Genomic DNA, 24,355 nt, shown 5'->3' on the forward strand with positions numbered 1-24,355 from the left:
ACTATATAGAGCTATTCCTCATACTATAATCCAGTCCAAACCTGGTTTGGTTTTTGGCGGAGTTTCCAATTTCATTTCTTCCACATTCTGTTCTATGCTTGTTAAAGTTTGTGTAAATTTAGCTCAAATGGCAATTACAGGATAATGGCAATTGCTAAAACATAGAGTCATAAAGTCAGCAAAATCACATTATGTCTTTTATAAAGCAATATATCCAAAGTGGAACATTAGCCACCACAAACTACTGGTTGAACTGGACTAAGTAGGCTGTATCTGCAAAAGTGTATTGATTTGAGCATGAGTGTGTAATGAAACTTTTTAGAGGAAGTAGGTGTTATTTCTTATTCAAAAGTTTCACTTAAACCTAACCTTAATTGTGATTTTGATTAAGGTTATTGTGGATTGAAAATTCTGTCTGGTATTTATCCAGTGGGTGAAAGCAAATGCACAACACTGAATTTAAATATTAAGAGTGACCTGTTAACCCTTGTTAGCCGTCTCTTCAATGCGTTGCTATTGCTACACACGAGAAATGGGGGCTCCAAGGCTTTCAAAGAGTATCAACAAAGCCTTCTGATTTTATTCTTCTTCTTTCTATGTGTATGATGCATGAAAATCTACAGAGGACACCCAGCTGTAGTAGAGAATGAAAATAATGACAAACGTGAACAACACAAACACATTTAATATTAAATGTTGGTTTTATTTTTTTAATCTTTTTTTTTTGTTTTGATTTTTTCCAAAGTCACTTGATAATCTTGACAAAATTGCAACATATTCCATATGTCTCAAACTGACGGTGTGTCTGTTGCTATTCCAGATTAGCTGTGGAGGGAAAAGTTGTGCGCTGTTCCAAAACGGTGAAGTCCTAAATGATGAAAGCAGCTTTGACCGTACAAATAAAAAGAACACATGAACGACTCGGAGAGACTCCACACTGGCATCCTATGTCGGAACGTTGCGGGGTCAAGGTAAGTGTCTCTTTGCACAAGTCCTGGTCTGCCAGGCCGAACAAAAATGAGTGACTGAAGAAAGATTCAGGGGCTCAGTAGCAGAAGTGTGTGTATGTGTGCATCTGTAATAGGAGGGTTAGGGGGTGCAGCACAGGCACAGAACATAGAACAGGCCAAGCACACAAAATGATTCCTTCCTGAGACATTGGCGTGTGTACAGTAACGATGGTCTAGATGAAATGTGTGTGTGTTAACGGTGAAGGCGTTTTGGCGTAAAGTGAGTCACAGGGTGCGAGGTTGCTCTGGATCCGGCAAAAAGTCACATACTCATTTCTACCACAGGTTGCCAGGGGGAGATTTTGTGAGGACATAGTTGACAGACATCACATTTGAGACCTTCACTTGCCTGACAACTGACACAGCAGAGGTATCACTACAATCTAGTCTTTTCCCATCCACTACAGATTAGTGATCCATTCAGAGACTACTGAGAATCACTTGTGTTTTAATACAGTGTGTATGTACACCATTCTTCACATTTTAACTCTCTTTGAAGCTGAGCTGCTGTGGCTCACATGAACCTGGCAGGCTACAAGTAGCATCTGGCTTACCATTTTCAGAAACACCATCTCTTTCTGCTACATGGCCAAAAAAAGCTATGCCCCGACTGGAGTGCTACTTTGTCATTCTACTGTATGTAAAACATGTTTTAAAAGTGAAGGGGGGGGGGGGGGGGGTTGAACTTGTCTGTGAAAACCACATTCTGAACAGCCAGTGATTGGTTAAGGGTCTGTCCAGTATTTAGTAGGACACAAAACATGAAAGAACTTCCTTCAGTAAAATGTGCTCAAAATGTCTTTTCTTGCATCACAAACCTATAAACAAAACACATAAAAGGTATTCTTAAAATCAGGTGAAGCCTAAAACTCTTCATAGTTTTAAAGAAATGAATACAGCTTATATACACAAACTTAAAGGCTACTTAAAATACACCTTAATAATGAATCTTCATTAATCTGTTGTTTCTTGAAAGGACCTGTGACCATATCATACAACCAAGTTCATACAATAATTTTTTTCCATTCTTTTGGAAGCAAAAAAAATAAAGAAAAAAGGAAAACAAATCCAACCTGGAATAGTAGGTGATATTCATTGCGAATTGTTTTCTGTGCACATTTGTGTGTGTATGTGTGTGTGCATGTGTTGTTGTGTGTTTGCATGTGTAGACTGGAGATAAATTTCAACATATTTTGCCTTTTGTTAATTAGAATAATGTACAAATGTGATAAAACTGAAAGGTCTCTCTCAATACTCTCGATGAGTATGAAAAGATTCAAACAGTGAGGGAGTACAACAACTTCTAATCTCAGAAAACATGTCCTCATTTCAACCTGCCATTCTGTTCTGGACATGTCAATTACAATAGTTCCTTAACTTTTTCTATATATATTTATATATCTTTTGTACGAAATCTGTTTTTTGAAGTTGGAAAAAGAGAAAAGACCCAGAGTCTTTGAGGAGGGGGGGTCTTTTGACAAGTCCCAAGCTTGCAGTCTGCCTCAGAGTACAACAAAAAAGTGTCTGGTGTTTGTCAAGTCAGTCTTTATGCATTGTCCTTGATCATATATTTGTCCCACGGTGCCCCACCCACTCTCGGTTCCATTCGAAACTGGTTGCCACTGCATCCAGATTGGTTTCCATTAGTCTTTTGGAGAAAGGTGGAGAGGAGAGTGGAGGGAGACGGAGGAGGAGTCATCAGCAGTGTTTACGGTGTGTTCTCTCAGAGGCATCCTGTTGCCCCGGCCTGCTCTGGCTTTACCTCCGCTCACATCAGGACGGTGGTCCAGAGTGAGGGAAAGCAGATCAGGAGGTGGGGATTTGTGTCGTAGGAGAGAAGGAGGTTGGCTCTGCCAGTCTCCTGTGTTCAGCATTCAGGGTCAAGGCCCCCCCCTCCCCCTTCACCCCTCCTCTTTAGAGCGTTGCGGGAGGAGACAGAGAGCATCGTGTGAATAATAAAAAGGTGGGCCGTTGCTACTACGGCGATTGTGTGGCTGGACTGCTTTGGGCAGAGCTAGGGGACAGACTGGGGCTGCAGCTGCCTGGGGGGGCACCACTGGGCCGGCTGCCTGCGGCTCCGCTTTCCAGACCTTCTGAGTTCTCCAGCATCTCCTGGATGAGAGGGGGCATGGAGCCGGGGATCTCCATCTTCAGGGTGATGACACGCTCAGCTCCTGCAGGAAGGGTTGGAGAGAGAGACGGCAAATGTAAGCTACAAAAGGTCTCACAAAATACATTTTAGACATTCATTCATTCTTCAACACAATTTTAATAGGATATAAAATTGAGAAAAATAAGCAACACTAATATAGACAAAAACGGAATGATCATTTAATCAACTAATCGTTTTAGCTTTATTCACATATAAACACTTGTGACAAGTGACAGACCTTTAGCACTGATGCTTCTCAGATCAGTGATCTTCATCAGCATCTTGGGGAACATGTGTGGTTTGTGGGGCCTCCTCCTCCTTACGTAAATCTTCAACGCCTCCAGGAGGGGCTCCTGCAGGATGTCCACCTTCTCTGCCTGTTCCAAGTCCTGACGATCTGTAGAGAAACACACAAAGTACAGAAACGTGTCACTAATCTCCTCTTGTCATAGTCACAGGTAGCCACTAGGTGGTGCTCAAAGAAAGAGCACAGCTTAGCTGCCCTACTGCTATTTTATCCAGAGACAATGGTGACACTCAGTCCAGGTCATAGCTTTATTAAACTGGTAAGACCGTGTAACAGACTGTCAATTGGCAAAGAGAATGTTGAGTAAGTTGTGGGGAGACTTGCCATACCTCCACACAGCAAACAGATGGCGCTGAGCAGCCCTGTCTCTGCATCATCCATCTCTAGAGGAAGGAGCTGGTTGGCGAAGGCAAAAACCAGGTCGGTAAGGGGGCCGAAGCCGGCATTGTGCATCTGGGTTCGGTTTAGCGTGAGTCCATCTGAGAAAGTCATGGTGTCTTGCTCTGGTGTGTAGCGTGTACATATCCGGAGTATCTGGAGACAGCAGAGTCAGAATGGGACAATAGGTTAGAAATTTAAACCACTCCTCTACTTCTTTTGAAAAAAATCTGGGTAATGTTCGGTGAAATAAAACTGCTGGGTCGTTGTTCTTACCAGGATGTCCAGACAGGCAGCTTTGAGCAGAGTGATCTGGTCGGCGATGGTAAGCGTTGTGAAGCCGGGCAGCTGCTTAGCAAACTCCACTGTCTTTATGATGCACTTGGTGGAGAGTTCACTGAACTTGTCCCACAGGTCTACGTCCAAGGATACACGTCGTTCTGAGCTGTTACTCTGGACGGAGGGGAAGAGGTGAGGAAAATGTTTAGATATTTCCAGATTAATTTCATTACAAGTGCAGCTGACAATAAACTAACAAAGGTGAACACAGGGAGTCCAGATTGCCAGTGTCATGGTACTGACCGTAGTGTATTTTCCCAGCTGGCAGAGAGAGGGGAACGTTTCCTGGTGTGCCTTGCGAACCCTGTCGATCATTCGCTCTGTGTCGGGACTCAGCACGTAGCTCTCTGTGCACTCCTGCTTCTTGCTGTCATCCTTTTTCTTCTTGTTCCGGTCGTTCCTCACTGCTACAGGGAGGAAGGGAGAGGGCCAGAGAGTAGGATTACTATGTGTGACAGAGACATTTGGCTTAAGTGACAGACTTTAGCTCTTGACAAGCTTAATTTCTAAGCTTTCATTAATTTAAATAGAGAGGTTTATATCAGATACTTGTTTTGAAAATCACTGCAGTAAAAACTACACCTATGTGCCCTTCATCATCCAATTAAATCTGAAAGTATTGCTTAAGAAGGTACTGCAACATGCTAACAACCGCAGAGTCTGTATGTCCCACATACTATCTACCAAAAAGCAAACTGAGATCAAAGGCAAAGTCATCAGCAAGAAAGGATGCTCTGTCTGCAGCTACAGCAATCACAGCACTACTTCTCTTATCCTGTAAGATAAATGTTGTGAGACGGCTCCATCGGAGAAGGACTATGGTAATGGAGGGAGGGGGCAAAAAAAACATTTGATTGAAATAATCCAATGTGGTTTCCCTCTGGGCGATCTGGCTGAGAATAGTGTGCTCACCCCAAATGACAAAAAACACTAGGCAGGGTGTTTAGCATTGGAATCCCATTACCGGCTCCATCCATTTCTCCCAGCCCATCCAGACTGGGGTGCAGTTTAGCTATGACTGGGTTGTGTGTGTGTGTGTGTGTGTGTGTGTGTGTGTGTGTTGAGGGTGGGGGTGGGATGGGTGAGACGGGGTGCAAGTTGATAAATAGTGGTGGGGGATGGAGCTATCCATAAGGCTGACAAATTGCCACAGCTTTCATTAGGGGTCCCGGCTAATCTAATAACATAATATGACAAATATCCTGCCTCTAATGGTTTTTAAAAGGGCTCGGCTGCTGAGCCCATACCGGATAAAAACCTTCCAGCTTTCTCTATAACTCTCACGTCTCTCTCTCTCTCTCTCCCTTGGTTATACAAAACACGCTCTCTTTTCTCCTCTCATTTCATTCTCACCAACGCACACTATCTCCCCTTACAAAATTGTATTTCTTGTGCATTAAATCATCCCACTCTCCTGAACTCATCTCTATCAGTTCTCGAATCTCCACCTCCCCTCGAGGTACCTGAATTTCCCCTAGTCGCTGACCTAAGATCAGCTTTTTCTTGTCTTCATCCTAACCTTGACCATTGAGGGTGAGAGCGCTCAGGCTGATGGGAGATCAGTGTCTGTGACAGAGGGGCATGGCCCGGAGCCAGGGAGGGATGCACTCCTCGGTGCTGCCGCTCATCCATCAGCCCACAGACAGGCCTCCCTGCCTGGGAGAACATGAAGGGAAGGAGGAAGGAGGGGGCTGGAAGTCTGATGCTGTACTATGTTATTGCTAAACACTGCTCGCCACAACAAGAAATGAAGAAGACCCTGCTGTGCTGATAAGGCATGGTAATGCTGTATTTACCAGCGTTTTATTGGTACTCGTGGTCGGCTAGTGTAGTCACCAAAACACATGTGGATAATGCAGCAGTAAAGTCTGACACAAATCCCCATATTATACAGTATGTTATGATGGGATCATTGTATGAACTATGTCAATAAAAACAAAGCAACAAAAAAATCGATCACACTTCCATTTACCTAATGATGTCTTGGTTAGTGAAGGAAACCCCTTTTAAGCAACCTTCAGCTTTTGAGGCCAGTGGCATAAAACTGCTGAACATATTTGGGCCAGCCCTGCTTATGGCGCTGATTGGGAATCTGTGCCCTGTCTGCCATGTGAGGAGGAGTGGAGGGCTGCAACGCAGTCAAAGTCCAATTCATTCACAAATAAAAGTGGGGCATCCTTTGCGCCCAGATATTATCCACGCTGACAAATTGGCAGCACAATCATAAGCCGCACAACACAATTTAATGAAGTCATTAAAAAACTATTAGGCACGACTGACGATCTGTCATGGCGAATTGCCACATGCAATAACTTGGGGTGGGAGGACTGTAGCGGGGGAGCGAAAATGAAAGAAATACTGTCTTGCTTTTTTATTGTGTGTGTGTGTGTGTGTGTGTGTGTGTGTGTGTGTGTGGACACATGCGTGCATTTGATGTTTGTGTGCGTGCTAACTTCCAGCGATGCATCTTTCAAAATGCATTATGAGAATATGAATGCTAATGGGGGAACTTGCATCCTGGATTGTTTGTGGTTACGTGTTCATTGCATAAAAATGATTTACAAAAGCCGGTGTGTAACGTGTACAGAATACTGTGACAACACACAAACACACACACACACACACACACACACACACACACACACACACACACACACACACACACACACACAATCATTTGCTCTCATCATGTATTTCAGCTGCAGTGTGCAGTTAATGGACAATTTCTGTTAGAGCCTTGGTGTATGTTGTGTGTGTGTGTGTGTGTGTGTGTGTGTGTGTGTCTGTATACAAGACAGAGAGAGGTGGGCAGACAGGGATAATTCGTGTGAGGAAAATTAAAGCGCTGGCAGCTCGTCCATCACACAGATTAAATTCAATGGAAAGATAAAAATGTCAATGTTCCCCCTGCTCCCGCTGCTCGCAGCGCAGAGCCACCGTCGACAGTGATGAAACTTTCTCCCTCTCCCTGTCCTCCAGCCTCTCTCATCCCTCCTCCTCCCTCCCTCCCTTCTGCTCTCTCAACTCTAGATTTTCATTCTCACTCACACTGAGTTCAATACTCTTTCCTCTCACAGCCTTCATCTTTCTCTGCTATCCTGCCTTTCCGGCTGATGTTATCCTCCCCTTGCGCTGTTCTCCATCATTCTTCATCTTATTTTACTTTTATTACTTTTTTCTATCGCTGAATAACACCTTCCTTGAGGAACATGTGGGCGATAGCTTTATGGGGGGGGGGGATGATAAAGGGAGGGAAGTACAGAGGTATGGGGGCTGGTCTGAACGCACCAACATAAATTCCGTTTGTACAAGGATTGTGCAACTGAACAATATGATCATCCCTGATGCACAAAGAAAGACTTAAAATGTGTCAGTAGTGGGAATTAAGTTACTTTAGCAAAAATTTGCTTAAAATATGGCATCATATATATATATATATATACACACACCTCCTTATGACGTCGCCCCACACTCTTGTTTATGGCATTGGTTAGAAGTAGTACTCTATAAAAGTTGCTGCGTCAGATTCTTGGGAATTGCTGGCGATTGATAAAAGTGGTTTAGTGATTTTAAGGATTTTAGTTTGACATATTACCTGTATTTCTTTTTGCAGAGAGTTAGAGGAGAAGATTGATACCATTCTAAAGTCATGTGGATTAAGTATTAAGCAGGAACAGCGGGTTAGCTTAGCATAAAGACTGTAAATAGGGGGACTCAGATGGCCAAAAGTATATATATATATATATATATATATATATATATATATATATATATATTTTAAATAAATTTGTTTGCGCTTGTTTTTAAAATGTGATTTTCTGTTTTTATTTTCTTATTTATTATTGCTGTCCATCCCTGTCTGACTGTTATTTATTGTATGTTAAAGTGTATTTTTATGTGCTGCCTTCTTGGCCAGGGCTCACTTGTAAAAGAGATTTTAATCTCAATGTGATTTTTCCCGGTTTTTACCGGTCCCTGGTAAAATAAAGGTTAGAAGATTGAAGTTGACTGTTAGCTGTTAGCATTTCAAGCAAAGTTTTACCGTCTCAGATAGTATTAAATATATATTCTATTCGTAGAGGCCTGAAGACTATATTGTATTTATAAAAAAAAAAAAAAAAAAAAAAAAAAGGATAAAATAAGACTCCATCTTGGAAACCACTGCACTAGGCTAAGGGCAACGTGTGTAGGATAACATTGTTCATGTTTTAGCCATCTAAATATGATTGTGAACTTTATTTTCTTTTGTGATTTATTGTATGTTAACCTTCATTTTGACCACAAGTTTTGGTCTTCTTTAATCACACACTGTCAGGTTGATGATAATGTGGCACCAGGCTTGTAAGCCTGGTGCCACATTATCATCAACCGTTTCCCTTGTAACCGTCCACTTGCTCCTAACACCCCCCTCCTCCCTCCTTCTGATGCCGTCTTGCTTGGCATTGCCACCTGGCAGCAGGCCTGGCACGGTCGTCTGGAGCTGTCTGCCGACAGACACAAGGTCACCCAGACGTCCCCCGGCGCCTGCAGGGGGTCCACCTTCTGTGTGTGTGTGTGTGTGTATGTGTGACAGAGAGTGTATTGTGTTTAAGTGGAGCTGTCGGAGTGCATTTCTGTTAAAGCATTTTTTTACTTTGTTACTTTACAGTTTGTTACTTTGCATGTGCATAATTTGAGTATGTACATGAAATTATGCACAAGCATATATTTCTCTGTGTGTGTGTGTGTGTTATTGTTGTAGTGTGTGTGTGTGTGTGTGCGTGTGTGTGTGTGTGTATGTGTGTGTGAGAGAGAGAGAGAGAGAGAGGCAGTGAGACTCCCTGCTGGCCCCAGATGGCCAACCTCTCCTTCCTCACCAGCCCAGACCAGTTTCACTCGCCAAAGTCACTGCTGAGGACACAAGACCAGAATTCGGCACACTCTGCACAAAATGACCACAATCAGAAAAAGGCATTATTGTTAAACTAAAAGCAGCTGAGCAAAGGTGGCTCGAAACCTATCCGATAATAAAAAATGTCAAGCCTCTATTCCATTCAAAAAAACAATTTTAGCTGTTTTGACTTCAGACTTCAGTTCAGTACTACTTATTCACCACTAGATGGCTCTGCAACTCCAATTATTTCCTCTGTTGTGTGTGTGTGTGTGTGTGTGTGTCTGTGTGTGTGTGTGTGTGTGTGTGCCTGTGTGTGTCTGTGTGTGTGTGTCTGTGTAAAAGAGCTGGCTGCTGTGATCCTTCTAACCATGATTAATGGCCTCATTCAAAGGTAAAGAGCTCAGGAGCTCAGAGGATAACTTCTTTTACTGTAAGCCACAGCGCTGTGGCATGGGGAGTGCTCCCTGCACTCGCTGTACCAGAAAGATGAGGTAAATAGCGCTGGGAAGACAGGAGGCAGAGAGGGATAGAGCAATGGAGGTTGTCTGCATATGAGTTTAAACAGGCCTGTGAGAGGAGGAGAGGTGCTACACTTCCTGTCTGCATATGCTTACAAGTTCTATTACTAAGCATCTATCAGTATTCACGAGTACAAATGTGTCCCATACACACCATTATGGTAATGTGTAAAATGATAGCAAGTGTGTGTCTGTGTGTATAACAGAGTGTGTCATGGGATCGGGCTGAGGTAAAAATCCTGCTGTCCTCTGAGTTCTCTGCGGTCACACTTCTTCCAATTACTTTATCAAGTCTTGACTGCCTGGGTGTGTGTGTGTGTGTGTGCGCGCGCGCGCACAAAAGTGTGTGTTCACACAGCCCCCGGGGTGCAATGATGGGAGCAGACGCCTGCTCTTTCACTCTCGGCAGGTGAGAACATATTCATCACAGAAGCCTGCCAAGCCTGGCGACACCCTGACTGTTATTGCCAGTGTGCATCACGGCTGCCCTTTGTCTCGCTTTTACAGTGGATATTCTCTTCAAACAAAACAAAAACCAACTAAAAGCCTCAATGTGTGAGGAATTATTAGCAACAGCTTTGATTTCCCTTTGACTTTGTTTTGGTATCACCACAGGTCATTAGAATTTTCTCAGAAAAACGCGGAAAACTGACAGGATGGGGTCTCTGCCCAGTGCAGTCGTAAATAAATGATGAATCAAGTGCAACATTCACACTTGAATCCCCACCAAAGCTGATATGTGTGTGCATCAATTTGGAGCGCTTATGCAAGTGGAACAAATGTCATCAAATGCTCCTTTAGCTTAGGACTTCCTGCAGTGGTAACAATCATGCTAACTCTTCTGGGAATAAACAACTATGATGAGATCTGTGCTTGGTCTTAAGAGCCCTGTGGGAGGAGGGAGTTCTGGACAACACAGTTTTTATACTCACATTCCTTGGACATCCCGACTTCCAGGCACTTCTGCAGCCGACAGTACTGGCAGCGGTTGCGGGTGACTTTGTTGATGATGCAGTTCTTCTCCCGGTGACAAGTGTACACCATGTTCTTCTGGATGCTTCTCCGAAAGAAGCCCTGTGTGACAGGAAGGCAGAGAGATGAGGAGATGAGGACAGGGGGATGGCTGGCAAAAGAAGTGTGAGGGAAATAGGACTACAGGGATGCAAATAGCTAAATTACTTGGCAAATAGAGTTGTGCTGTTTGTTGTTGCATGTCGGCCCTGCGTATGGTTATATATCAACATTACTGCTCTGGTTGCCTTTTGCAAACACTGGCCTCATATGTTGATCATGTTTATGATTTATGATTATTATTTTCATCCCAACAACTAAGCTACTTGCAAGGTTAGAAGAGGCCATGCAAAATGGTCATATGCAGCTAGAGTTAAAAAGGCATAACAGGTCCTTTAAAGGCTAATTCCATGACATAATCTGGCCAGAGACTAATAGTAACGCCCACCTGCTCAGTGAGGGCCACCACAACACAGTGTATTTTATTTTGGAGATGTTTCAGGTCCAAAGGCTTTTGGGGCAAAAGGCACAGGGTTACTGGGTGCCATATAACCATGGCCCAGTTTACACAGCCAGAAATAAGCAATTCTAGATCCAGGCCAAGCGCGTATTATTAGAGAGAAACATACAGAGAGATAACATAGGCTGAAAAGAAATCCCTCTTTTCCTGCATTTCCCTTTGTAACTGAACTAGATCAAAGAAAAAGCATTTTAAAATGTAGTCCATGAGGTAGAGGACAAATTATAATGAGCTCATCTTTGATCACTGAGCTGGAATGAGAGATTTTTGGGGAGGCTAACTATGTTTTTATTGCACAAAAGCAAGACATAGAAACAGAGCAAATTATCTCTCCCTGATAGATAAGATTACAAAAAAGCCATGCATCGCAACTCAGATTCTCCTTAATGCCACGCAACCCCAGAAAATCAATGTTAACCTCTGTGACCCTAGTGCTCAAACATCCCTTGTGTGTCAAAAAGATTTAAAAAAAAAAATAGGTTAAGGCAAATTAGCTTCTGAGTACTCTGCAAGCAGGGCTCGGGACAAGTGTAATACAGGTCAGCGTCAGTATTGATGTGACGCAGTTGGACATGGGTTATGTTTTGGTGGGAAGTAGGGTGGGCGGGACTAGCTAGGGAGAGAGGGAGGTAGGGTGGCTGCCGAAGGGGCCCGTCCCATGCCAAGGGATTAGCTTTGCTAGCCGACAGATGGCCGGTGGACATACAGTAAGCCCGCAATTTGTTCCTCCCGGATCACCAGCCTCTTCTCACATCTCCCATCCACCACCACAGAGTGGAAGTGATTCAGGCTTTTAATGAACCATGAGGAGGAATTGCAGTGCAGTTTGTCATGTATCTGTTTGAGCAAGGCACCAGTGCGGGCGATAGTTTCGATTACAGGCTGCTAGAGGAAGCGTTTCAATCCTCAGAGGGTCACATCATCTAACCTTAGTCCGGATTTCATCAAGGCCTCATATCTGCTTTGCAACCGGTTGCTGCATAAAATACATTTTTAGTGATGGGTTAAAAATTCCAATCACAGTCCTGTTTTTCACGCACCATTATCAGCCTAGAAATAAAAAGTTTGGTACCTCCAGAAGATTCCTACAAACTCCTCTGAGGAGACCTGCGGTCTCCCAACAAAACAGGGGCCTGAACAAACAACAAAGTAGAGAGAACAAGGCTAGTATTTTGATGTTAATTCTAGCTGCTGATGCTAAAAAGTCTGGGGTCTTTGTGTGTGTATGTGTGTATCATGTGCCCATTGAGCTGCCAGTGCCCTGACCCTGACCCCAGTGTCACAGGGGATTAACCCACTCCCCCCCACGCAACACCAGGCCCAGGTGCCCTCTCGCTGCACCTCCCGATTGGTCGCTGCTGCCGGCTCGTGGGCCAGTCGGCTGGTCCTGCCCCCCCCCGCCCCTCTCCTTCTTTTAGGAGCCATTGCTTCCTGCGGCCCTTAAGCCTCTTTTTGTATCACCGCTTAATCCACCCGGCGACAAGAGCCCTCAGCGGGCCTGTCAGCCACCCTGCAGCGTTCAGAGGAGATGAGAGCTGCAAGAAGAGGGAGAGGGAGGGATGAAATAGAGGACTGAATGGTAACAGCACATACATGATTGCATGTGTCATGTGCTCTTGAATTCACAGCTGTCTACCTGGCGTGCGTTATGAGCCTCGTGCATTTATGAGTGTGTCAGTGCCTTCTACTTTGCATGTGTGTGATGAAATGCTTTATTAAGAGGGAAGCGGGGGGTGGGGGTTGGCGAGTTCACAGGGAAGCACAGGAATCCTCTCTTACGTGACTTTCACACTGTGCCCAGATTAAGAGTGCGTTCCCAGCCTCCCACTGTGCATGTGCGTATGTGTGTGCCCCTGCCTTTATTACAGAGCAGCTATTGCTACAGCCCACACATTAGTAAAGACGGATGCTTGGTAAGAGGGCTGAAGAACACAGCAAATAGGTAACATTCTTGCTAAAAGTGGCGGTTGGGAATTCTAGAAATATGATTACACTTCCCTCCCATTGCAGCAGATACCAGGAGGAGGGAGCGCCTGCTGCGCGCTGCCGTGCCTTCAAGACAAAAACATAAACATGAGGGGGTGGACATGCATATTTAATGTTTAAGTGTTAATATCTGGAGGGGAAAAGAAGTGCAATGCCGGTGAGTATATGCAGGCGGTAGAACTTAAACAACAAACGAAAGAGCTGTCTCCAAGTAGCAGAGCTCAACATCCCCCTCCTGTTTCCTCTGTTCGCTGCAGCCCCCAGGAAATGCCTTTGTAGTTTGGCAGGCTGCAGCAAAGCTAGTGCTGCTAACCCTCGATTTACCCCAGTCTCAGATGAGACAACCATATACATTCACATGCCTGTAGTGTTGAATTATTGAGTATGCGATGCCAAGTCATCTCCTCTGAAGTCAGAGATACGGAGAAGGCATCCTGAATTTTTCAAATAAGCACTGCGGCTGTTGAGTGAGCAGCCGGCTCATTGACAGGGGACTAGCGGCTAACGCTAGCTGCTGAACTAGGGATATTTTCATAGTTTTAGCCAACATTCCTAATGATTATAATATAACAAATTGTTGTGTTCTTTGGTGGCAGTGACATAAAATGAGGTGAAATTAATCCTAAATCAAAGCAGTGCCAGTTCCAGGGAGCAGAGAGAGCGTGTCAGCAACTGATGCTAAAACTTCTGAATTAAGTTGTCATCGTTCTAAAAAATAATATGCACAGCCCAATAATTGTTGGCTGATGAATTAAAACAACAGCTATATTCTCAGTGCACAATGGCCTTAAAATGCTAATTACAGTGTCAATTCTGATACTGTTTCTGAGCTGTCAGAGAGAACAACACTGTGATCACTAAGGAGAAACTAATTACTCACGTTCACAGCTCGTCTATTGTTTGCCCTCCTCCTGTGTTTATCACACTGTTACAGAGTTTTGACCTGCCATTAGCAAGTGTCAGACTGTTGTGTGTTTAATTCCTTTTAAATGCCTCCTTTTTCTATGATCGACGTCACTGACAAACTACATGTAAAGATGTGAAGAGACCCATTTGCAATAACGACACAACCAATGCCTCTGCTTGAGGCGACATGAGGTTTAACACCGACACTAACACAGAGCAGATTTCATACTTCTATATTGGACACACACACACACACACACACACACACACACACACACACACACACACACACACACACACACACACACACACACACACACACACACACACACACACACAGAATCTCACCGGGGGCTGTGATTTAGCCTTAGTATTTCACTTATTACCCTATTTAATTCGATGATATTAGACAATGGGGAGCACTGTTAAGGTGACACAATTAAAAGCACTTCGGGACTTGAAATGACCTTTTGAGACCAAAGTTGATGCTTTTTAATACATGTAAGCACCTGGAAAAAAAATAAATAATCAAAGTTTTCCCACGGTCACATTTCCTGCCCATGCTAAACTGTTTAGAAACACAAAATCTAATAAAACACAATTATGTTAGAAAAGATTTAGTACATCACACATACTACACATTATTTGGACAAGGGCAACTATGCACCATCTTCCCTGTCTCTCACACACTCATGCTTAGCCTCTCTCAGTACACACATGTGCATGCGCGCATGCGCGCGCACACACACACACACACACACTTGTCTAGCCTAGACAGTCAAGAATAGATTTGATATGAATAAGGTAAGTAAATAACTTGACTTCGGTCTAAGCATGTCTACATACAAAACCTGTCAAAACTAAAAAAGACGATTACCAAAAATGGTATGACTTTAAATTTGGGGAAATCAAATTTGCAGATATTTCAAACACAGCCAGCAGCCAGTGTGGTTTCCCATAGAAAACAGCACAGGGGTCAGCCTCTTCTTACTTTGTTAACTTTTTATAAGTGGCGTTTGGGGAGCAGGTTGAGTTTCATGGAGCACTCGGAGGGTTTGGTTTTAAGGGTTACGTGTTTGTATGTATGAATCCTTGCTTCCCTGTGCCCTCGTCCTTGTGTGCATTCTTTACTCATTTTCCACTTCACCCCCCGTCCCTGTGCTCTGGTGCGTCTTTCTTTTGGTGTCAATGAGTTCAGCCGTCCGCCTAATCTGCTGCCCCTTCAACCATCTACACTTCTCTCTTTTTAGCTGTTCATGCCTCCCAGAGCCCAGTCTGCTCTCGCAATCCCACTATCTCACTCCCTGCAGTTTCTCCCATATTTGTGTAGTTTTGTCTGCATTTCTACATTCCTTCTGAATTCCTGCCCTTTCTTACTGTTTTTTTTTAACTGCTGCTGCCTCCTGCCTTCTTCAGTATGGTTTTTTTTCGCTCTGCTCTACCCCCCTTCCTCTCGCAGCACTTCTATCGCTGCACATATGGCAACACATACAGACCACAGTACTGGCTCCACGGTCGATAAGTCAAAGGGTCTAGCAGGCACCTGTCACCAACAGCACCCCCCTGCCTGCCTGCCTGTCTTCATAGAACCACTCCCTACCTCCTCTTGCTATACACAGGGCTGTTGTTAGAGGACTTACATACTCATGTTTGGGTTAGGACTCGCCCACGTTGGAAAATCCTATTTGGTAAATTAAAGAAAGCATGTAATAAAGTTTGAGATTGGTGATGCGGACTTCTCAGTTGGTGGTGCGTGCATGCACATCAGGGACTTCTCCTTTGATTACCTGCCATGTTTTGTCGTCTTTCCTGTGTGCATGAATGTCTCATCAGTAAGCTGTATGCTCTTGTTATAGTATTGAGACTGAGGATGGACTTGTTTCTGACTATGGACAGTTCTCTGAGTTAAGTTAATTGATAAACTCTCAGGGAGTTTCCAGACATGATTAGCATGTGTAATTTAGGCTAGCTGTGACGTTAATTCTGTTTATGATAAATACTGTCACGTTTTGATGGCACTGCTAAGCTGCATCAAGATACTTGATTATACATTCTGTAATCATGTTTCTGTTTATGGATATCATATTGTGTACCAATTACCAGTTATTGTACTCTCGAAAGAACGCAGTGTTACGGGCACTGCCTTATTTAATTTGGCCAAGCTACAGGGTCAGAGGGTCTTTGATGTCGGTAGTATTAATACTGATAGGAGTGTTAGCATGCCTATTGATAGTAGTATGCTTGATTGTTATTGCTGTTAGTGTTTACATGATCAGAAAAGCCCAGTTAAATTATTGGTAGTTATGGCTAAACTGATGTGTTTATTTTCCATTTCTATTTATTTTTCAGACCACACACATACCTTTGATGCATGTCATAATTACGTCTATTGTATTGCTGTGCTGTATTGAGGACAAATCACTCACTAAATTAAGCTCCAGCCTGTCTCCTGTCTAGGATTTTCTGACCGACACTCCAGGGCGAGTGCTATCCTTGTTATTCCTCCACCAGAACCCCCCTATCTTTCAATACATGACCGCCAAGCAAAAGAAAACAAGTTTGTGAAATGTTGACATTGTGGATATTGAAGGTTTGCACCTGGAAGTGAGATTACATTAGATTCCACAGATTTCTCCACCTCATCTCTAGAAGATATTTTTTAGGGATTATCTCTTATTTAGAACAGCTGAGGAGAGACAGGAAATGGGGGAGAGAGAGGGGGGATGACACCTCCACCTCATCTCTATCCTCCTCTGAGCTTACACAACTCTGGCTCTGCGCCTTGGGAGCAGCGAGATAAAGAGGTCTGTGTGCTCACACTAGCAGGAGAGCATGTATGCATGCAGCAACAACTATCAACTGATAACAGAGCAGATGGGGGTTATAAGGCCTCTTCAGCACCTGTATAACATGGCGGTATTGATAACAGACGGCCGATATGGACACGTCAGCAGACGGTTAGAGTAAAGCTGCATGACAAAGTTTCACATACTGCTCATGATTAGACGCAGGTCCATCATATACATTATCTTGTGCACAGTGTACAATGTGCACAGATATAGGTTTTTTAAGTGTTGAAAGAGGCAATTGCATATTGTCCAGGTTATATTGATGATTAGGCAATTCAATAAAGCCACCAATATTGATTCCCCATGAAAAAGTAGTCCATTTTGACTCATTTCCAACTTTACATTCCAGCATTAAACAATGAAAAAACCCAAAAGGATGTGAAATACTCAAAATGATGTGCTTTATCTTTTTCATCTTCTCAGCTTAGCCTGTGAAGATCATGCGAGCGTATTGTTTCTCCCCCTACAAATCACACGAAGGTTACAAGATTGACGAAACATCTTGCTTGCTTGGCAGATTCAGAGGAAGGCAAGGAGTCTTACCTTGCAGCCCTCACAGGCGCTGACACCATAGTGGTACCCTGAGGACTTGTCCTGGCACACAAAGCAGGGCTTGTAGACGCGGGGTGGCGGGGGAGGTGAGGGCGGGCTGGGCACTATCTCCTCTGAGCTGGTACTCTGGGTCTCTATCGCTGTGGAGAGGAAAGAGCAACAACAAGGGGGGGTGGAGGTTAGTGAACACTATCAGATGGAGCGCTGACAGACATGCAGCATTAATCGATATCAGTGGGATAAACACTAAATCTCACGTGCGCGCGCGCGCACACACACACACACACACACACACACACACACACACACACACACACACACACACACACACACACACTCTAACAGAAATTGTCCATTAACTGCACACTGCAGCTGAAATCCATGATGAGAGCAAATGATTGTGTGTGTGTGTGTGTGTGTGTGTGTGTGTGTGTGTGTGTTTGTGTATTGTCACAGTATTCTGTACACGTTACACACCGGCTTTTGTAAATCATTTTTATGCAATGAACACATAACCGCAAACAATCCAGGATGCAAGTTCCCCCATTAGCATTCATATTCTCATAATGCATTTTGAAAGATGCATCGCTGGAAGTTAGCACGCACACAAACATCAAATGCACGCATGTGTCCACACACACACACACACACACACACACCTAATACAAATCACCAGAAGGGAAACTTATTCACTTTCTAGAAACAACGTGTTAGAAAGGAAAAGAAAAAAAAACACCACACGCAAGGACAACTTCTTGATCACACACAAATCATCAAACACCAATGAAACCAGCCTCTGCAGAGTATTATTATTTACTGCTGAAATTATGGCTTGTGTGTATTGAGTGTTACAGCTAGAGGCTGCTTTGCTAGCAGGGCTCAAAGACAGCAGGTTTTCTCCTCTAATGCACGGCATTGTGCTTTTATTTACAGTATTCAGAAATTGTGCAGTCTTTTTTTAAGTATGAAGGCTTGAAAATAAAGGATAAAAGATACACTGCGCCAATCAAGAGCAACAAACAGCGCAGACGAGGCTAAGCATACTTCTCACTGCTTCTGACCAAGCAAGAAAGGTCTTTGAAAACGTGTTTACCGCTCCCAACCAAACACACAACTAATTCCCTCTTATTCAATATCAGACCAGGGAACAGGAAGAGGCTGAATATGCTCCGTCTTCATCCAATAAGCACTAATATGACAAACCAAACAACATGTGAGCGCTTTGCAGGCTCCCATATTTGATGTGCTCATACATAGTAAACAAAAGCAGTCCAAGATTGTAGGGAAGTAACCTGCTGTTGCCTTCATGTAATATGTATTGGACTTTGACCTCAATATCCTGTGTGTTGCAAAACACGGCTCTTTAATCAAACATAAAAACACACATTCACAGCGGAGACCTGCACCCTGTGGCCTATGGCCGACTAGAAGTGTATAATCCTGTTTTTAAATGGTGCCTTTTTGAGCCAGTATGTGTGTTTTACTTGTAACCAGGTTTTTATACTGATGCCAATATGATGCCTGAGTTTTTTTTTCATTTAAGACAATAAGATACACTTCAAGAACTTTGACTACAGTACGAAATTCTGTCCATAACCATACAGGTATCATACTTTATGCATGTGTGCAGTTTTGCATCCCCGTTGCTCCACCCAGCATCATCAGCTCAACAGAAGAGGGATTGGGGAGGTTGACAAGCAGCTCAGGAGCCGCCTGCAGCTCAGTGTGTAAATAAGCCCTCTATATTTAACAGATTGGGCTGGTTCAGTAGGTCCGTAGTACAGCTGGGAACACACTCCACGTGACGGCCCCGCAGACAAATACTACGCTCGCATTGGATCCTGAAACAACACACACAACTCTAATCTAACTGCACACTGGGCAATGAATAGCAAGGATAACGTTTTTTCTACCTCTCTTTCTCTCACACATAACCACGCACGCTTTCCTATCCTTTTATAGTGACTATAGTGGTCTCTGCTTGCCAATCTCCACGTGCATGCAGCAGATGGTGCAAGGGAAGATTACATTCAGAACAACCAAAATAAACAGACCTGATGCCCAGATATGTTCAAGGCTTCCTGGATAAAATAACAGACAGAAGCACGGTACACCAAAATCCAGCCTCTCCAAAACCTGCGTGTTATCTCTGCAGTCGGGAAAACACACAGCATATCCAAGTGGGTTTCAAGTGAAGGGTGACAGTTAAGCTAACAGTAATAAGGCTCACAATGCAACACAGTGACACCCAATCAGGCCCAGGATATTAAGACATTTCTTATATTAGGGCCCAGATGTCATATGCTACTTTGACACCAGCGACAACCTTTTCAAGCTTTTGGTGTAAATCGGTTAATATGGGTTAAGGGGTGAAACTTTGGACCTCAGCCCTGAGTGAGACACTTATTATTTGCTTATTAAACAGAGATTGTTTTGTGAAGACATAGAAAAGGTATTTGCAATATCAGGGGAGAAGAAGAGAGAGTTTTCAGACGATGGAGGGCAAAGATGAAGGGAGGAAAGCAGGGAGGCACAAAAAGGCAGAGATGTGGACGAGACAAAGAAGTGTGATGTGTTTGAGCAATTAACAAAGACAGAAATACAAAACACTAATAGATGAAGTGATAAAAAATGGTAACACACAGGGAGTAAAAGCAAGGCTGTATTTATTACTTTACTCATGTTCCTCCCTCGAGTTTGTCTGTGACACAAACAGCTGTCAGGATGAACTTAAAGCCTTGAAAAACTACAAATGGGAGTATTTTGATGTGTTGAGCCAAAGTGTGAACTATTCATTTCAGAAAGGATTACAGAAAATGAGTCATACATTTGAGGAAATGTGTGGATATATGCACATAAACAAGAATTATACTATTTTCCAGCAAGTAGAGTTATACATATAGCAAGTAATAATACACAGTTGTTTTGCTGTGGCAGAGGAGGAAAAATGGGAGGTCATTTTGTGCAAAGGAGGTAAAGGATTCAGTCACAAAGTGAGCTGGGAGGCTGAGTGTGAGAAGGAAAGGGAGAGAGATTCCATCCCTTGCTTCTCATTGTTCTTTTACTGGTGTCACTACGGGCCAGCTTTGCCCATGCCACTGGGCCATGCAGTCACTGCGCTTAAATAGAGCAGCCCTTACATAACATGGCATATTTTCTCATAAGCAAAAAAACATTCACAGTTTTCTGTGCTCTTCTGCCTCTCTTGATGTGGACTGATTACAGCCCTGCATTATTAGTGTGACCACAGAGCGATTCATTCACGTTAAAGCTTCCTTCAGTAGACAAACAGATGTGCCACCCACCCACACATAAACATGAAAATTGCATCCATGCCTACATTTACACAGGCTTAGGGCTTTCCTGGAGCCATTTAAAAAGCCCCATTGGTCAGTTACGCACACACGCACACGCACACGCACATAAACACACACAGAATGTGTAGTCTTAATGAGAGCACCCATGGAAATCTGGGACACAAGGACGAGAGTCTGTGAGGGGGCTGGCGACTGTAATTAAATACAATGGCTGGCTTCTGGAGCCTTGTCAAGCTGAGGCATGGAGCAAAACAATGGCAGGCCTGTGGACAGAGAGGCAGAAAGGCACAGCAGAGAGGACAGAGCTACTTAGCCCTTCAGCGGCCCTCACCCAGGCATTATTCAACACCAGCCTGCATCCAAGCTCTGATCAACACCAACTATCATACAAGCCTGCCTATTGTGCGATCCACCAAATCATACGCAGAAACACTGGAAGAACTGACTCACACTCGCCTGGAGAGCTTCCTTCCATATCCTTGCAACATATTAATGCTGGAAATGTGCAAGTCCGGCAAAGCCAGAGCCCCTCCAGAGCCTGCAAAGTCAACACAGTAACTAATACTTGTGCTACAGCTAGAATATCATTCCTTTAGCCAAGAGAGAGGAACATGAATAGAAAATGACACGCTGCTTTGCTTCAGGATACAGACACAGGAACCTGCAACCCTGAAAATAATGTTTAAATGAAAAACAGTAAGGAGGTACTGATAAGGAATCTATTGTACTCTGATAGGGAAGCTATTGGTGAGGAGGTGAAACACACACCGCACGGACCCTATGGTCACTGCAATTGTTGTTAGCCAGACACAAGGCTGGATTGAAGACTACAGCCTGGCATGCTGTCAGACCAGACCCAGAAACAGCACAGGCCGTCAAGCGTAACCAGCGGAAACCAACCTGACACTGCGTTGAAACAGCAGAAGTCCATTTAAAGGAGGGTGTGTCTCTCTAACATCTGACCACTGGCTCTGGCTGAAAACTAGCCTTCTGCTCATTCTGGCACATTTAAAGTATTGTATGTATTGAATATTATTATGTTTCTAATTATGAATTTCATTGTTATTAATTGGTCTAAACAATGTGTGAGTTGGCCATGAATTAACAACATACTTCTCATAAAACCAAATTTTAATGACCAACACGTCAAAGCACCTAGATTTAATTTACTTAGATCTCTCCTCTGATATTCACATATACAGACGAGTAAAATACACTCGTGTGTGCACATGTGTGCGTGTGCACACGTGTGCATGTGCAGCCTTCCAGATATCTTAATAGCTTAATGTGGCATGGTGTTCTCAAACTCAGAGCCAAAGCACTGGTGATTTAATTAAGTTCAAGTGTGAGTGGTCTGTAATGTCGCTCTTCAGATTCACTTTGCATACATCATGAGCCACAAGTGCACTTAGAGAGAAGCAGCGCCCTCGCAGCCACATCCTCCGTAAGCAATTACAGCATGCCTGGACTTAAATGGACAAATATCTAAGACTGAAATGAAATCTATTCTGATGAACTAGCCAGAGTTGTAAAATTGACATAAGATAGCCTGGCTAACATCAGCACTTCAAAAGGCATTGAGACCACAGACCAAGAGACACACAAACACACAAGCCCAGCGGCTATTATCAAGCCCCCAGACTCTGCTGTCTCGGCCCAGAGCTGCTGAGCAGTTCTTGAGGTTCAGCTCTGGGTTAGTCCTCTGAGATTTGATTACCTTCTTCCCCACTGGTTACTGGGCCCAGCTGTGAAGCATATTAATGAGATTTCACCATCATTAGGACGAAGCTAACTACATTAGCAGACTGGCTGGTTGGCTGGCTGGATAGAGGTAAAGAGAAGTGGAGAAAATGAAGGCAGAGGGGATGGAGGAGAAGAAGGAGGGCTTTGACAGGATCTTCCACTTTGTTGAATCCTACTCTATCACGAAGACCATTGTGTTCCCCTGGCTTCTATTAGGTTATTTGGACACACGCACACACAACACACACACACACACACACACACACACACACACACACACACACTCTCGCCATGTGTAAGCTACATGGCAGGACATATACAGGTCCATTTGTCTTTCCATGCAGTGATTGTGCAGGAGAGGAAACACCAGACAGACCACCATGCCACAGGCTGCTGCATTAAAGCTCACTTTGAAGTCTGGTTAAAATAATGAAGTGGGATGGCCAATGAAACAGCCTCAGGGATAGTTACTGCCTTGCAAAAAACCTGGGATTTGTAGGCCAATGTATCATGCATGTCCATTAAAACGACTGGCAGCAACTTAAGAGCTTTTATGTGCAATGAAACAGACCAACAAGTGAGCAGAGAAGGGTATCACTCATGCATAGTGCTTGACTTTTGCTAAACATTCAGACGTTATTTTTGGTTTCCAAGTCAGGAATGTGGGTAAGCAGCAGGGGAAACTGCACACACACACACATGCATGCGCGCACACGCACGCGCGCACACACACACACACACACACACACACACACACACACACACACACACACACACACACACACACACAGGAATGCTTTGTCAGCACTCTTCAATTACTGAAGAGGGAAATGGGACTATTTCCTTGCTTACAGGGAAATCCTGCCATTCTCTTACTAAGCGTCATAACAGCTCTCCGCTGAAAATGGATGGGGCTCCATTCGCTGCCTTTACACTGATTACTGACAGCAAAGCCACGCACACCATCTAAATATGAGCGGGAGCGAGGGCGTGTGCATGCGCCATCCCGCGCTAGCAGGCACGCACAGACTGACAGCTGTTTGGTGAGCGACAGTGGGGTGTGTTTGTGTTCAAACACAGAGTGTGAACAGTTATTGGAGGGAAGAGGGGGAGGAACCTGGCGACAGGGCATATGTGCACGCACGCACACACACACACACACACACACACACACACACAGAGGAAGGAGAGCCAGTGGAGGTTGACATGGGGCAGGAGAGCAGACAGCGAGCCTCACACCTCCTGTATTCTCTGTAACTGAATCCAGCCCTTCCACCCATCTCCTGCCACTTTCCACTTTCATCTCCCCCCCTTATTCCTACCTGTCCCACTTACAGAGTCTGACATTCTCCTCTTCCCATTGCTCTCTACATCTAAGTCACAGGAAGTCCTCTTTCACTGCCAGCAAAAGGCCTTCATATCCTACAGTATCCAACACAGGAATGTCAATATCTGATTCATCTTCCACCTGAAGACTCTAACAAATCACAACGGATGCATTACAGTATTTAATCATCTTATAGATTGTTCTTGATTTGGATTGGTGTTATGTTAGTAGCCCATTTGTCACTATTCCCACCCACATCATGCTTGTTATGATGCCGTACAAATGTGTGTGCGTGTTTCAGTGAGGGTGAGTTAGGAGGATTACTGAGCATCCTCCTGCCCAGTTGTGCACACTGTAAGCTGCAGCATGTCTAGCTTGCAGTCTACATTCTCAATGTGGAGAGAGAGAGGGAGAGCGAGAGAGGGAGAAGGCATGGAGATACAGGGGGCTGTCACTAATAATGAGCCTCCAAGCTCCATTGTTTCTAACAGAGTCATGATATATTTTTCTGTGGTGCATGACACATCGCTTCCACTTAAGAGAGTGCATTGTGGTCTACATTTCAGA

General features: G+C 44.0%; 1 protein-coding gene across 4 annotated transcripts in view; it reads right to left on the bottom strand.

Annotated features, from left to right (window-relative positions):
• Positions 1 to 696: 696 nt before the first annotated feature.
• The window catches only part of raraa (retinoic acid receptor, alpha a), a 143,689-nt gene continuing 120,030 nt past the window's right edge, over positions 697 to 24,355 (bottom strand). For 2 of the 4 annotated variants that reach the window (XM_031291244.2, XM_035997375.1), the window contains 7 exons: positions 17,393 to 17,541; positions 10,510 to 10,651; positions 4,430 to 4,593; positions 4,124 to 4,300; positions 3,799 to 4,003; positions 3,401 to 3,559; positions 697 to 3,184 (listed from right to left, as the gene is read on the bottom strand). In XM_031291244.2, coding sequence (XP_031147104.2) covers positions 2,988 to 3,184; positions 3,401 to 3,559; positions 3,799 to 4,003; positions 4,124 to 4,300; positions 4,430 to 4,593; positions 10,510 to 10,651; positions 17,393 to 17,541 — 1,193 coding nt within the window. In that variant the 3' untranslated portion in view covers positions 697 to 2,987. Of the gene's footprint in view, positions 3,185 to 3,400; positions 3,560 to 3,798; positions 4,004 to 4,123; positions 4,301 to 4,429; positions 4,594 to 10,509; positions 10,652 to 17,392; positions 17,542 to 23,550; positions 23,556 to 24,355 lie in introns of those variants that run through there. The other 2 variants (XM_035997378.1, XM_035997376.1) reach the window with 2 other exon arrangements.

This window comes from Sander lucioperca, chromosome 22 (genome assembly GCF_008315115.2).
Source record: "Sander lucioperca isolate FBNREF2018 chromosome 22, SLUC_FBN_1.2, whole genome shotgun sequence".
NCBI lineage: Eukaryota > Metazoa > Chordata > Actinopteri > Perciformes > Percidae > Sander > Sander lucioperca.